This window comes from Solanum verrucosum, unplaced genomic scaffold (assembly GCF_900185275.1).
Source record: "Solanum verrucosum unplaced genomic scaffold, falcon-dt-bn FXZP01000093.1, whole genome shotgun sequence".
NCBI classification, from domain to species: domain Eukaryota; kingdom Viridiplantae; phylum Streptophyta; class Magnoliopsida; order Solanales; family Solanaceae; genus Solanum; species Solanum verrucosum.
This window is the reverse complement of record NW_026020065.1, coordinates 2,820,187-2,837,305: the sequence shown is the minus strand read 5'-3', so window position 1 is coordinate 2,837,305 and position 17,119 is coordinate 2,820,187. Positions and strand designations below refer to the sequence as shown.

The 17,119-nt window shown below is 29.8% G+C and overlaps 1 protein-coding gene and 1 pseudogene across 1 annotated transcript; one reads left to right on the top strand and one right to left on the bottom strand.

Moving 5' to 3' along the window:
* Positions 1-7,009: 7,009 nt before the first annotated feature.
* On the bottom strand, positions 7,010-7,540 carry LOC125823630 (uncharacterized). Its single transcript, XM_049502975.1, has one exon. It carries the CDS (start codon positions 7,538-7,540, stop codon positions 7,010-7,012), a length of 531 nt encoding a protein of 176 aa, XP_049358932.1.
* Positions 7,541-12,715: 5,175 nt separating this feature from the next.
* On the top strand, positions 12,716-13,831 carry LOC125823616 (uncharacterized; annotated as a pseudogene).
* The last annotated feature ends 3,288 nt before the right edge of the window (positions 13,832-17,119 follow it).

Here is a 17,119-nt window from a genome sequence, read left to right as displayed (position 1 = left end):
AGTAGCAACGATAAGTATTTTCTAAGGAATGGACCTAGCTCATAGCCCTCTATTTTCTTTCCTATTTCAATTCAAATACATATAAAATATCCTTCATTTCTGGATTTCTACTTTCTATAAATTTATCAAAACTTTAATTGTTTCCGTACTCATCAATTATGAGTATTATATTTGTTGGAGACGACAAATTTTGCCAAACTGTATAATTTTGGTCCAAAAATGATATGTCTTTAAAAAAATTATTTAATAAATATAAAATTATTAATTTAGAATTCAGTACTTTAAAATGGTTAGAATTTTAGTCTCATAAACCTGAAATTATATATTTCAATTTGTAGTTAGTCTAGTAAATAGGGATATAGGTTATGATCAAGAAAAGTATATACATATGTGAAAGCTAATTGTTGCCAGCTACAACTTAATTTAAATTTGTCTAACGTTAGGTAATCATCAATTATATAGGAATACATATTTCTCTCCAATTGTATATTAAGTACGTAATAAAGGCGGGAACTTGAACCCGAGACTTCTAATTAAGGAGGAAGGAGTATTTGTTTATCATTTGTATATTAAGTACGTATTGACAAACTAATTACTAATTAAATGCTGGCATTGTTGATTTATTGTCTTGTAGTGTGGCTATTGCCTCACCTAGGATTGATTTAACAAAAATAAGAAACGTCAAATGAAGCAATTAGTACCAACATATATAATGCAAATAACAACACTAATTAAAAGAAACTATTCCCTCCTGAAATTAAAAAAGAAGGTGGTATATATATATGAATCATTCTGGTTTGTTGGAAGGAGATTATGCACTTCATTGTTCTAATAGCGTGGTCTGAATTTCCGTTAAGTTGTTCAAAATATGAAAAAGTAGACACATGAAAAAATTGATCATATTGAAGAAATTTAACATTTTATTATATATATAAAACATAATTTTAACCATATATAAACAGGAGGGGTGTGCATTCGGTTTGGTTTTACACTATTTGGTTTGGATTTTCGATTTTTGGTTTTGTAAAAGTGTAACCCAATCCGATCCAAAATAAATTTGATTTAATTTGGTTTTCCTTTATTCGGTTCGGCTTTTTTCGGTTTGGTTATTCGGTCAATAATTAATAACATATATAACCAAAGTAATGATATTTAATCCCTTAAATATTCTTTCTAATATAAATCATACGTAAAACTTAAAACACAATACTTATAATACACCTATTATAGATGTAATTCAAACATAAAATATAAACATAATCACCATGAAAGACAATAACCAAAAAGGGACAAAAGTGGTTAACTCCAACTTAATTCTAAACTTAAACATTATATATATATATATATATATATATATATATATATATATATATAATTCGGTTTTTTTTTGGTTTTTTAGTTTTTATTTTTTAAAATTCGAAAACAAACCAAACCAAAAAATCAAACAAAGTAATTTATTAATTCAAAATCAATCCGAAAAACCAAAAAACCAATCCAAATAAAAATTCGGTTTGGTTATTTGGTTTAATCCGAATAGTGCACACCCCTAATAAATAGTATAATTTTCTGCCAAAAAGTATTCAAACTAGAGCCTTACTAACTCGGGCTAATGAATTAAGGGTGACAAAAGAGTTTCAAAATGAAGAAAAAGTGACGCAGGTTCTAATTATTGAGTAGAGGTGACAATTTTAAGATTAGTGCTAATGACACTAATTTTAAAACCCTCAAGTTTTAAGCAGTTGCTGAGCAAACTTGAGTAGTTGCTGAAAAAACTTCAACAGTTGCTACAATAACTTCAACAGTTGCTGAGCAAACTTTAGCAGTTGCTGAAAAAACTTTAACAGTAGCTATAATAACTTCAACAGTTATTGCGATAACTTCAGTTGTTGCTTGATTTTCTACAAAAAAAAAAAAAACAATGACTTCAACTTCAAAATTTTTAAAATTAAAGCAAATTAGTTTGTGAAATAGGACCAACAAGAGAAAAAAAAACGTGACAAAAAATAATGAACGACAACGATAATGATAGCAACAACAAAGAACAAGTAAATGGAAGAAGAGAAAAAGAAATGAAGAAGAAGAAGAAATCTGGAAGGAGAAAGAAAGAAGGAAGAAGAGGGAGAAAGAAATCTTGAAAGAGATTTTAAATTTTGAAATTTAAGAAGAGAGGGAAAACTTTTCAAACATTTTGAAATTAGAAATTGGGTTTATTTTGAATATTTTTAAAAGTTTAGAAGTTTTAAATATTACATTTTAGACCCCAATTATCTTATTCCCTAATTAAAAAAAAGATTTGACTTGATCAATCTTTTTTGTCACCAATTTTAATTTCAACATTTTTTTGTCACCTCCTCCTAGGGGTGGGCATAAACACCGAAAAACCGAACCGAACCGAATTATTTTGGTAATTCGGTTTCGGTATTTCGGTTTTCGATTCGGTATTCGATATATGGTTTTGTATTTTTCGGTATTTCGATTCGGTTTTTGGTATGTAATTTTTGTGTAATTTGGTATTTCGGTTTACCGAAATATATTATATTATAATATATATTAATATTATATTAATTATTAATTATTAATATTAAAAAATAAATATTATAATTTAAAATTAAAAACAAAAGTTTGTTGTCTTTTCAAACTTTACGGACCCACTTCCCAAAAGGCAAAAATTACCATTCCCACTTCCCACGTCTAGTCATCTACAGACTATAGCAGCGTCGACCGTTCCGGCGACCAGCAGCACGCAACAGCCACCAATCGACCAACAGGCAGCCGCAACACAACAACAATCGGTAAATTTCAATGTTATAACAAGGCTAAATTTCAATGTTAACGACAATTTATTATTTTGAATCATACAATAATTTGAAAAACAGAGTAAAATAAGCAAAAAGAAATAAATATAAATAAAATAAATAAAAAAATTACAAAATTTTAAAAAGCCCACTAAGCAGGCCATAACAAAAAACCGAATTAATAAAAACCGAATTGAACTGAATTATTTCAATTTGATGTTCGGTACACGTTGTACAAGAACCGAAAACCAAAAAAGAAAATCGAAACCGAACCAAAATACCGAATGCCCAGCCCTACCTCCTCCTCAATTTACTCTACTAACTTCGTACCTAATTATACATGTAGTCCCCCACTTGCCCCTGTTTCCTGCCCACCGCTATATATGTTTGGGCCAATTTATATCATTCTTTTAGTTTTGTTGTGGACTCTTCCATAACGTTTACATGTTTTTGCGGGACATCATATCCACCCATAGTTTCCAACATAATAATAATAATAATAATTATAATAATTATAATAATTATAAAATGATGTGATACTGAGCAAATCTAAGAGTTCTCCATCATAATTATTTTTGTTTTTAATAAATTATCTATGCAGGTATAATTTATTTATTTTTTAAATAAAAATAAAACAATTAGAAATTTTGAGTCAATTATTTGGTTTTGTCGATCAATTCGTGGTTATTGTTATTAAAGAATAAAAAAGTCTCACATTGGTGGTTAATGAAATAGGTGGACTCTTCATAAGGTTTGGACAATCCTCTTTCCTTTGAGCTAACTTTTGAGATGTGAGTTAGGACCTAAGACCTAATTTCAGAATTGTTGACTAATAAAGTTTAGTGTTTAACTAAGCACACAATTTAATTTTTTTTTTTTAAACTTGTGATTTTAAATGTCACCATTTTGTGGAAAATCCTTAGGTATGAATATGTTAGGTATTTGTGACTCAATTAGTGAAATAGTATCTCCCCCTCTGTAAGTTTTTTTAATCTACGTATAAAGAAAATATTACGTACTTTCATAAATGTTTTGTTTGAAAAACACAACTATTAGTAAATATCTTGACATGTAATTTTATCTTGTGATATGAAATTAGGATGAAAACATATGATTGCAAATCATTATGCCATTATTAGTATATATATATATTTATTTTTTTGCTGGTTCACCTAGAATTGATTGAACAAAATAATAGAGGTCAAATGAAGCTTCGTACGTACTTGGTAGGAATTAATACCAACATAAATATAATAAAAATAACAACACTAATTAAAAAGTACATAAAGAAACCAATACTTTATATAATTGAGAAAACAATTACTCCATATGAATGATTTTTGGTTGTTGGAGGGAAAGCATGCAGTTGATTCATGTGGCTTAGGTGCCCTTACGTCTAATGAGATTTTGGATCGTGACACTTTTATAACATAGTGTTAATATAATATATTATAATACTCATAAATAAGATATAAGAGTACATTAACATTACTTAATAGCTAATGCAAATTTTAATTTGGTCATATATGTGTATTGATATACTACTACTCCCTTTGTCTCAAATATTTATGGAAAGTTTTAGCAATGTTTCAAAGCGAATCTTAAAATAAAGAAATTTTTATATAGAAGAGTGCACCTTTTGTCTACTCTTTAATTTGCCGAATAAATGAAATCCAACATCAATATGAGTAAAATATTAATAGTGTCATTAAATATTTATAGTCTAATAACATACTCTCCGATCTTAAGCGTGCTTAGCTTTATTTGAATTTTAATATATTTTGAAAATCCTTATAGCCGATTTCAATTAAATTAGACTGATACATATATAGTATACATATTGTTTGTCGATATTGGAACTTGTAATTCACCGAGTTCATGCATGCTAGCTTCTACAAGTTGTATTATATACATTATTAATCATCATAGACATGACAGAGGTGAATTCAAACATATTCTAATCAATATATATTCATACCGATATGCGGTGTGGACATTGGCACGCACATTTGCTTTATTGATGATAAAAAAATTATACTTTTTTTCTTTTTAATTTGTTAGTATTAGACAAGAGTGAGTTATTCGGATAGCACCCTCCACTTTCAATTCTAAGATTTTGAATTCATGTCAGTAGTAGCAAAAATGTGCATGCATAGAAGCTCTTAGGGAGGCGTGATTAAAAAAATTGTTTGTATTATACTTTTTTCAATTTGTCTAAACAAAAAATATATTTTTCTTATTTTGATAACTTTTTAATTTCAACATTCAACGTAACATGTTTATGATGCAACCACTTAGCTTAGCTTTGGAGTGGTCATTTTGGGAATTGTAGAGCAAAACCAATGATTAACTTAGGGACCAATCGAGTATTGATGTGACTTTGAATTAAAACATTTAATTTGTTAGGTTTGGTTTTGTTGAAAACTTTGCTTTCACCATAGACTTTTTTGTTCTTATAACAGCAAGCAAAGTCCTCGGCCCCTCTTAGAAAACGTATCGTTACGTTGCTAATTAATTATTTTATTTATTCTTGTGCTCGAAAGTCACAACAATATAGTGTATGTGTTTTTTAATATAATGTTTACAGAACAAGCTGCTTAGTTTTTTCATGAAATATAATATGCTGGCATTCTTGTCCTCTAGTTAGTACGTAGAATGATTAATAGGAATTCTTGCGGCGATTGATTTAAAAGCAAATTCAAAAGGCTCAAATTGAAACTTCCTAGATGTTAAGTTAGAAACATAAAATTTATTGAGAAATATCAAAATATAAGAAAGTAGATATACATAGAAAAATAAAGAGAGGCAACATATATTTATATAAATAAAATTAATAGTTTTTAATTTAGCAAAACAGTGTATTTTTTTATGAATTACGGAAGCCAATTGATACTCCTAGACTAAATCCAATACTTTCATTGTTTTAATTTATTTGGCTTAAGTCAGAGTACGACGATTACATTAATTAATTGTTGGTGTGCATTTGAATATAGAATTTTCAAATAAAAAAATTAAAATAAAATCTACATATTTAGAAAATACATAAAAGTATTTTATGTCACATAAATAATTACTAATAATTTAAAATATTTAGAAAATATTTGAGATCTTTTTAAATTATCCAAATAGTAAGGAAAACAAATTGTAAAGGGGAGAATATTGCAGTAACAAACACACTGATATACCAGCTCAGTAACACACGGAAATACTTGTTTTCAGGAAAAGAAAAGGATATGATGGTCTTTTATTTTGGTTTATTATTGATGGGAGTTGTATGTATATGTATTAGAGATATGTATATTCACATTACTGTGAATATTTTTGTTTTTAGGTTATAAGGGTTTACACTAATTGTTGAATATTATGTTCTGTGAATTTTTTTATTTTTCGTGTGTATAAATTTTGATGAATTTTCTAATATTTTTATTAGTGAATTGAGATATTCATTGTCTAGTTTGTCACGAGTTTTCTAACATAGTACTTCCTCCATCTACTTTTGATTGTTATGATTTTTTTTAGAGTCAAATTATAAAAAAATTGACTAATATTTTACGGTGTATTTTTTCATCATATATTGATATGCAAAAACTTGCAATTTATTGTACTTTTCTATATTTTTTGAATATCTAATTTTTTTTGTTTAAAATACCAAATTAATGTAATCTAATTTAACTCTGAAAATCAGTCAAATTGACTTTCGAAAAACGTAATATGACAATTAAAAATGGACGGAGGAAGTACTTAGCCAGACTCCTCATGTTAGGCATATTTTCGTTATTGGTGACAGAGTATGAAGCCTTTTTCTAGCTATATTTTACATTGTGTGAATATTCTTAATTTACGTCTACATTCTCTATTGATATATTCATTCTCTAATTGCTCGTGTTTTCTCTCTTTCTTATAGCATTACTTATGCAATTGATTCATATGGTTTTATGAGGTTCTTTGAATGTAGCATCCTATTGGCTAGCAGAAGCTGGGGCTACATCTGCTTCCTTCGTTTCAATTTGTTTGTTCTGATTAGATCTAATATTTTAAAAAAGTAATTATTTTTTTAAAATTTTGTTATTTTGAATTAAATTAAAGATATATGAAATATACCAAGAACTCTAATTTTATCAGTAATGTGGAATGGATAGATGGAGGAGTACCTCTTCTATGTACAAAAATGCCGCAAGAGAATATGAAAAAGAAGGTTTGCAAGTAGTATTAATTTAATTAGAGAGCGTCTCATGATATTGTATATATGATATTTGTCTTTGAAGTTTTATTTGCTCATAGAACTTTGCAATAAACTCTTCTGCCTTCATATCAATAGCTTCATCACAATTGATCTCCTCGCACCTCACATTCTCATCCTCAGTATTCAAGAAGCTCTTCCTAGGAGTATTATCATCATTGTTCATTTCATCATCGCGCTCAAAGTCAAAGTCAAAATCAACTTGAGGTTTGATGCAGGGGATGTTTGGTAACTTGAAACGCAAGGAAGCAGGGCGATGCATCTTAACATGAATAATAGGGGTATCATCAAACGAAAACTCACGCTCACCATAATATAGTGCCCCATAGTGATCATTGGTATGACAGAGACTTTTAATATATTTTGGAAGCAAACGGAGATCCACAAGGTGCTTGTTCTTGAAAATGCCACCTTTTCTCGCCCATAACAAGGCTAAACGGAGAACGTTCCAAGCTCTACGAGCCATAACCGATCTCTTCCTCTGCATTCTCGACTTCTCTTGCATGTCAAATATTGAAAAAGAGAAAGTAATTATGCTTTTGGAAGTTGTTGTTTTTTTGCTTCTTTGTGTTGTGTGTATGAGTTGCAGGAGGAGAAGCAGAAAGCTATATATATACATATAATAAAATGCACAGCTAACTCACTTAAACAAATAACTTACGCGGTTTGAGCGAAATTAAATACTATATAGTATAAGAAATTGTAACGAGTAGTAGCGAAGGAAGGTGCAGGGGGACCCACATTCTAAAACTCCAAAGGCTAGTTTACTCGTGGAAAACACGCCCACTACGCTCAAATGGGCACGGTTACGAAAAAAATGTATCTTAAATATAAATTTTATTGGTTTAATTTTTAGGTTCTTAATATAAATCATTAAATTTTAAAAATTATAAGTCAAAAATATATAGTACCACTAGTTTTATATTTTAATATACAGATTTAATTTAATTATATTAAATTCTTACCATGCTAAAAAAAAAATTTATGTAACACACTTGAAAATTTTGAAAGATTAAAGAAGAAAAACAAAAGAAAATTTAGTTGAAATGCCAAAAGTGTAGCCGATAACCACTTGGGGAGATGTTATTAAAAAGACAAGATAGATATACGGGTGTGTTTGGTATGAAGGAAAATGTTTTCCTCGAAAACAAGTAAATTTTTGACTTATTTTCTCATGTTTGGTTGGTCAGTAGAAAATATTTTTCTAGAAAAGATTTTTGGTGTTTGATTTATGAATGAAAAATGTTTTTGAGAAATATATTTTATTTTTACTAGAGTAGAAAATAATTTTTGAAATTGAAAATATTTTTTAAAAAACAAACTTATATTTTTTTTTGGGGGGAGGGGGGAATGGTAGGGGGGTAGGGGTGAAAAAAATAAAAATTTGAAATTGAAAATATTTTTTAAAAATAAACTTAAATTTTTTTTTTGGGAGGTGGGGGGGGGGGGGGGGGGGAGGAGGGTGAAAAAAATGAAATTTTGAAGTTGAAAATATTTTTTAAAAACAAACTCAATTTTTTTTTGGAGGGGGGGGTGTAGCGGGTAGGGGTGGGAGGGGGGTTAAAAAATAAAAATTTGAAATTGGAAATATTTTTTAAAAACAACTTAATTTTTTTGGAGGGGGTGGGGGGTCGTGGGTAGGGGCAGGATGGGGTGAAAAAATAAAAATTTGAAATTGGAAATATTTTTAAAATAAGTTTTAAATTTATTTTTTCAACAAAAAAAATGTAATTTGAAGTTGGAGGAAAGTTTTGGAAAATGTTTTCCTTAATTTTTGAATGGAAGTCATTTTCCTTAATTTTGAGGAAAATGAGTTGATTTGGAAAAACTTTTCCAAAACTTTTAACCCAATCAAACATGAGAAAATTGGAAAATGTTTTCCTTCATACCAAACGCACCCTAAGATTTAAATTTCTATCCTCAACTAGAGAGTTGCATATATTCAATCATCATTGTATTATTATATGATAGTTTGAACGTGGCACATCTATATTTAAATATTTTCTTAAAAATATAACACTACTATATATGATCTAGAGAGGGGAATATGGGTTCACGTTAACCCACAACACCCCTTCTAGATACGCCCCTGAGTACGCTGCGTGATTTATTTAACCGATTTGGGTTGTTGAAATATAGATACAAAATTTTAATATTTAGATGTGTATTCAGTTTCATACGTGATTCAAAAACAAATAAAGTGTAAGTATTTTCAAAACTTAGGCTCCTGCATTTTCTATCTCAGCGGAATTTTTGAAATGACAGGCATAGAACCAGCTGTTTTAATTTGTGTTTATATTAGATGAGATTATTTCAGGCCGTTATGTTTGGTTATGAAGCCAATTATATTGGTGCCAGCTAAATCTTAGTAATTAAATATGAATACATCAATAAATCATTAAGGTAGCCCCAATTACACTCTTAACAGTTGTTGCACGACAGATATTCTCTTCCAAATTTCTGTTGCATTGATTAAGTAATTAAGTATAAATAAATAGAAAAATCTTAATAGTTGAGTCGGTAGTAAGTTAAAAACTTTTAACTATTAGCGGGAGGTCGCTCCCTTGTAATACCTTTTTTTTTTTTACCCTTAATATTTTCTTTTAAGAAAACAAAAAAATTAAGAATAAATAAATAGCAACTCATTATATATTTAGGGCTTCTTACGTTATTGTATAGGTGACAAAAATAATTCAACAAAATGGTCGTATTATATGTAATGTATCGATATTGTATCATGTATATATGATGTATAACTATGTAACAGAGATGTATATACACCTATTTTTGTTGTTTGTACAATATTTTTACATATGCATATATTTTCTTCAGTTTTGACTAACTCAAATTTCATCTAAATAGTCTTGAATTGTATATCAAACATATAACTGGATTGTATCATTGTCATGCATATTATGTACATCAATAATGCTTACGTTCAGATGAATATTTATAATTCAAAGTTGAATCAATAGCATGTATATTATTCTCCTTCACTAATATACACAATAAATACACACAAATTCCGTCTGTCCTTCAACTCAATGTATATAAGCAAATCTATATTGTTGTAGTATATAACATATAATTTTTTAGAAAAACCAATGTTGTTGCATCGTTTATTTAATAAGGTGACTTTTGAACCTACTTAACATATTTACAAAACAATAAGTAGAACGGAAATATAAACTAATAAAAAGATAAATCAAATTCTTACTTTACATAAATTTCGAAATTGAAACCTCAAAGAAGAAATAAATTGAGGTTTTTTTAAGAAATTATTCGAATTAGCTATTGATGAAAACACTTTGTATAATTAATCCTTCTATTTTTTTCAAAGACGTAATAACTCTTTTTACAATTCAACAAGTTTTTTTTTTAAATTACTTGTGCAAAAAAGAAGAAGCTGTAGAACCCCTTAAAGAGAACTATGTAATCTTTTTTTTAGGAACATTGTTGTAGTGAAGAAGTCACAAATTAAAAGGCCAATTAAATTTCTTCTTCCATGAAAACAAAAACAAAAGAAATAAAAATGAACGGATAAGTATTTCGATATATAAAAATAAGAGTAAATTTTAGGTTTACCAAACATAAAAATCATATTTGTATGTTATAGCTATAGTTTCACTACTAAAAAAATTGCAAAAGGAGACCTAAAAAAAGAGACCTCAAAAATAGGTCGCTAAAAAGAGACCTCATGAGGTCGCTATTTGCATCAATAACTTTTTTTATTTTTTTTTTAACAGGAGAGACCTCGTGAGGTCAATTTTATAAAAAAATCTTCCTAATTAATAATATAAGTGACTTATTTTAATTTTTTTAGTTTATAGTATGTCTTTGTATAAAATATGCGACCTCACGAGGTCACTATTTGTTAAAGTAAAAAATACTAATTTAGGTTTATATATCTTGTGAGATCTCATTTTATTAGTCAAATTTGTAAAATAATATTTTAAAATAAGAGACCTCATGAGGTCTCTTATTTTTATTAAATTAAAATAAGAGGGCATTTTTAATTTAGTTCATTTCCTTTCCTGCTCTTCACCTAAAAGCTAAAAAAAGCCCTAACTTGTCTCTTCCCCATAGTTTTACAGATGTGTAGCCTCCGGTTGTCGTCAAGCCTCTCATCAGTGTGAAGTTTTTTAGTTTTCACCTTCGGAACTCACTCGGTTTGAAGCCAAAGCTTTCGTCATCGATTCAAATTCTCGGTGTCGATTTCTTTCTCTGCAAATAAAGGTGAATCTTTCAATCTTTAAACCAAGTTGTAACTATATTGTTTATTTATTGCAAGCATCCATCAATGTAGACTCTCTCTTTCAATTTACTGCAAGCATTAGTAGAATTTGTGATTCTCTTTTCACTTCATGAACATATAATTAACTTTGGGTTTTACTCTTGTTCTGTTTTAATGTCCTGTTTTGACTTCTCATGATGATTAACATGAATGCTAGCAAGTTTTGTATCATATAATTTAGAAGAAGATACATGGGTAGTAATGTCTAAGAATAAAGAAATAAACTCGGTTATGAAGATTTTCTATTATATTTTGAGATTATTTTACCTTATATCTCACTCTAAATAACTCCTAATAATCATGTGTTGAATTCTGATTTAAATTTAGAACTAATATCATTTTGATTCATGTCTCTGTATGTATTTTGGTTGTTTTTTAACTGAGGAGAGAAAAGTTATATATATATACACACACACACTATAGTCTATAGATATAAACCATCGTGCAATAATGAGGAGAGACAAGTTAAGAAACCATTGTACCGAGAAAGGTCCTTGACCCTTAATAGTGCCTATTGGCTGCATCATCATCATCATTATGCTAGTTGAAGCTGCTGCCTCAAATGCAAGAATCCCCTTAATACTACTAACTGGGAAGATGACTTAATTTCTTGCTTGAAAAATTCAAATTTTGTGTGTAGATGGATCGTAGTTTGATGTATAATAGGAATAATTTTGGTCAAGAGGGGCTAAGGCCTAAAGATACATGGGTAGTAATATCTAAGAATAAAGAAATAAAACCTGTTATGAAGATTTGTATTGTATTTTGAGATTATTATATCTTATATCTCAATCTAAAATAATCACGTTGTAAATTCTGATGCAAACTTAGAACTAATATTGTTTTGGTTTATGTCGTTGTATGTATTTTAGTTGTTTTTAAACTGAAAAATGTATGGATTAGATGTTTTTGCTGATAATTGACAATTAAGATGACTTGTTCTTTGTTTATGAGTAATTAAGATGACATATGGATCTACCTATTATTTTATTGGTTGTAGTAATGAGAAGAGGAAAGTTATATATATACTATAGTCTATAGATATAAACCATTGTGCAGTAATGAAGAGAGGAAAGTTAAGAAATCATTGTGCCCAGAAAGGTCCTTGACCCTTCTGTAATAGTGCCACCTTACTACTATTTTTTTAATGATGTATTCTATTTTGATTTATTTAGGGAAGTGGACATTATTTGGGACAAACTGTTGAGAGAAGTATGCTTTTGTAGTCACCAAAGATACATTTATTCATTTGCACAAGGCCTCATTAAGCAGTCCCTACTAGGATTGTTACAATTTGATTTTCAGTAAATTATTACATAAATTAGTGTTTAACAAATTCAATTTTTTGTGATCTTTATGTAGATGAATCGTAGTTGGATGTATAAAATGACTAATTTTGGTCGAATGGGGCTAAGACCTGAATTTGTAGAAGGTGTCACTGGTTTTGTGGAGTATGCAAAGACACTAGAACTTTTTCAACGTAATGGTGTGCTTAAGTGTCCTTGTAATAAATGTCAATGTTTGAATTATGAAAAACCAGATATTGTTAAGGGCGAAGGATCCAAGATTTAAGCAAATGAGTGAGATCGGTAAGAAGGCTAGACCATCTACTAAGGGTGGTTCTCTACACACAAGTGGGGCTCAAAGTCAAGGAAGTATGAGGAGGAAATTGGTATGTATCATTTTTCTGTAAGTTTTTATATATTTTAGGTATTAATATTTAATTACTCTTGATTATAACTTAATTAGTTCAATATGTAGGAAAAGGAACTAGGAAGATTGGTAACTTAGACTGAGGCATTCAGGGCAACACACATAAGAAAGAAGAAAAATCTCGAAGATCCAGACGTGTGGGTTGAGCCGCGAGCTGAATTGACCTATGTAAGCCTCTAATTTAAACTAATAGTTACTTGCTTTCTAAATTTATATTCTAATAATAATACCATTCAATTTAAAATCGATATCTTCAAGTTTTGGAGGATTTACGACAAACTTAGCCAGAAGAAATCGAGGTATGACACTTACCCAAAAACAGGCTGAGAGAGTGTGGCTAGACTTGATTGGTGGGCCGAGTAGATATGAGTATGCCTATGGCATGCCACGACAAACCTTTTGTGAATATCATTCTGAGTTTGAAGGCCTAAGTAGTTCCTATGATGATGAATCGATGAAGAAAAATTTAGCTATGGAGCAAAAGATAGCTGAGCTATCTAGCCAAGTCCAAGACTCGTGGGCTAGGGAAAGGCGCAGGGACATAGAGTATGAGGGTCTTAAGGCTCAATTAGATGCATTACTTGCTTCAAGAGGGATTCCCCCTTGTTCCAATGACGTCATTTTCCCTCCTCAACCCTCTCGGTCTCAACCTACTCGATATCCAGTCTATGGTCAACAAAGAAATATGACAGATGAGTCTAGTAGTGATGAAGAAGATGAGGATCATGTGGCAAACACACTACCACATTAGTGAAGTTTAGAGTTGTAATAGATAATCTAAGTTCTTTACTTTATGACTTTTTTATGGGACTTATTTTTTTTGTGAATGCATGATAACATTGAAATCCTATTATATAACTTATGGATTTTATGATTTTTCGTTCAATTTCGGATTACGTTGAAGGTGAGTTGCATATTGAGTTGATAAGAGAATATTTAGTAAATGTGTTGTATTAGTTGATTGTTGGAAACTCTTTGAGCTTGATTTAGCTAATTAAAAAGGTATTGAATTAATATGACGGTGATGAGCAGCTGCAAAAACAGTTACAAGCTGTTAGCTTTTTTCCAGAAAAAGAGGTCTCTTCTTTGCATTTTATTTTCCAGAAATTTCATAAAAGAGATCTCATGAGGTCTCTTTTTTGCATTTTATTTTTTAGAAATAGAGAGACCTCAGGAGGTCTCTTTTCTGCAGTTTATTTTTTAGAAATGCAGTAAAGAGACTTCACGAGGTCTCTTTTTGGCAATTTCATTTTTTAGGCTATGAGATAAAGCGGCCTTGTGAGGTCTCTCTTTTTAAATATAAAATAAAAATAAATAATATAATAGTGACCTCATGAGGCCACCTTTATTAAAAATAAAACAAATGTAAATTATGAAATTGCGACCTAATGAGGTCTCTTTTTTAAAAAATTGGAAAATTTATTAGTGACGTCGTGAGGTCTCTGTTTGGTGACCTCATGAGGTCTCTACAAAAAAGTCACCTACATTATATCGACCTACCGTTGAGGTCTCTTTTTAGGTCTCTTTTTTCAGAAAAGAGACCTCATGAGGTCTCTTTTTTAAGTCTCTTTTTACAGTTTTTTTAGTAGTGTTTGTATAATTGCGCTTCATAGCAAACTTTATGTTTGTTATGGCTATTAATCTATATATTTCGGTATACATATACATAAAAAATATGTATTTGGGTCTATTTGTATATTTCGGTACACAAATGGGTCCTGCATTTGTATATTTCGGTATACAAATGGGATGGCAAAAAACATGAAATGTTTGCTGCGAATTACAAATAAAAGAAAATATGACTATAACATTTCATTTGAATTAATAGTTTGCTATTTCATACAATTTTCCCTAAAAATATTAGTTTAGTGTAACTTTTTTTAAATTTTTTTTATATATGTCTTCACATAAAACTTTTTCTTTAATTAATTAATTTATTTCATTATCATAATTTAAGTAAAATTTATATAAGATAAAAAATTTAGTTTTGAAGTGTTAAATGTTAAGATTTTTCGTATAGTTCAAATAATGAAAGATTTAAGAAGTACAACTTTATTCAATTTTAAAAGGGAAAAGGGTCAAAAATATCCCTCAACTTTGGTTTATAGTTTGACTTTACCATTGCTGTTAAAATGAGTCCCCTGTTAGTGATTTCACCATATTTACCCCTTATTTGACGGAAAACCCAAAATTGATCCAAATTACCCGAATTTTAAAAAGAAAACTCATTCCTTATTTTTAACCCAATGCCCCGACCCCTCTAGAGGATAACCCGATTAACCCATTCTCTCAAATTTTTCATATAACCCATTCCCCTTTACCCATTTTAACCCGATCTGACCCATCATATAACCCACCTATATTCATCTTCATCTTTTTGGATATACACATAAAAACAAAAAACAATGGAGGAAAATACATTTTAAAGACATGACTAACATTTTCATAACCTAAGGAGATTAAGTCTATACAAGTAGGCCTAAAATCTCAACCTCCCCAACTTTCCTACTTCTCCCGGACGCTTAAATTCATCCCTGCTGTAATTACTGTTCCGACACCATTACAAAGCCCAAGCAATTCGGTCAGAAGCTCTTAAGCATGCCGTAAGCATAAGGTGCTTCAATTGATTTATCTCTCAGTCTTTGTATCACCGTTTCAGAACCATTTCCACATATCAAACACCTTATGTGCATTCATAAATTCCACAGTTCAAGATACAAAAAATTTCTGAAACCCATTTCTACAGCTTCACTAAATCGTTAATTAGTTCAAATTTCACAAGATCAGCTCACAAATCAAAGTCGGCTTTATCAGGGAGAGTATCAACGATTGTTAATGAGATTCCGCGTCTAACGTTGCTGGAAGTATCCGATCTTGGGGGAGGTTCTAAGGAAGAGAGTGGGGTATTGAAGAGATGTTTGTAATGACAATGATGATGCCCGGGATGGGAGTTGCGGAAAAGACGAAAAAGAAGATTGTGTTTGTGTTTGATTTGAAGCTTCAATGGGGATTTGATGTCGATGAAGATGAACAATAGAAAATATGGAGACGGTGAATAAATTAGGTTAAAATGAAAATGAATATCTGGAAAATTTGAGAGAATGGGTAAAAGGGGAATGGGTTAACCGGGTTATCCTCTAAAGTCTAAAGGGTCGGGGTTTTGGGTTAAAAATAGGAAATGATTTTTTTTTAAACTTGGGTAATTTTGATCAATTTTGAGCTTTTCGTCAAATGAGGGATAAATATGGTGAAATTAGTAACGGGAGGGGTAAAATTAACTTTATTTTAACGGTAAGGGTAAAGTCAAACTATAAACCAAAGTTAAGGAATATTTTTAACCCTTTTCCCATTTTAAAATAAATATTATGAGCTCTTACCTACTACAAATATATGTAAAGATTTAATAGCTATAATTTTATTAATTTTAAAGTCTTAAATATTACTATGATAATACTCTTTCTAGTTCATATTAAGTGCATTATAGGATATATATGATACACCCCTTAAAAAAACATAAAGTATGTTATAAATTTATTAAACTAGTGAATTGTCTATTTTGTTTATTCATCAACCACTCACAGTCATGTATGTCCATTCTCAGATATGAAATAGTTAGGATAATATTGTATTTACTAATTTGGGCATTTAACATAATGATTTTTGGAGTAATTTTTCGGACCTATAAATAGAGATATTTCATCATTGTAAGATACATTGGTCAAATTTTGATGTCTCACTGGTTTAGAACGACGAGATAATCATCAAAGTTCGGGAATCTCAACGGAAATACCTCACTGCACCGGTACCGATTATGACCCACATTCAACGAAGAATTTCTGGTCTTTGTCCTGTTAATGCATTATAAATTGCAAGAAAAAATGAAAAAAAAAAAGTGAAATTCTATAGGTTTAATTAACTAAGACGATTTCGAAAATTAGAAACTTATTCCTTTTTTGTTTGGTGCGAGTTCAACTTAAGCTATACATTGCCCGAGAAGAGTGGTTTGGATACACCCAAATCGCTCCCACACCGCTCTTCAACCACTTGCAGTAGAATTTTCAAATCTATTTAGTATGG

Coding starts and splice junctions, on each gene's coding strand:
- LOC125823630 (XM_049502975.1), bottom strand. CDS start 7,540: ATGCAAGAGAAGTCGAGAATGCAGAGGAAGAGATCGGTTATGGCTCGT.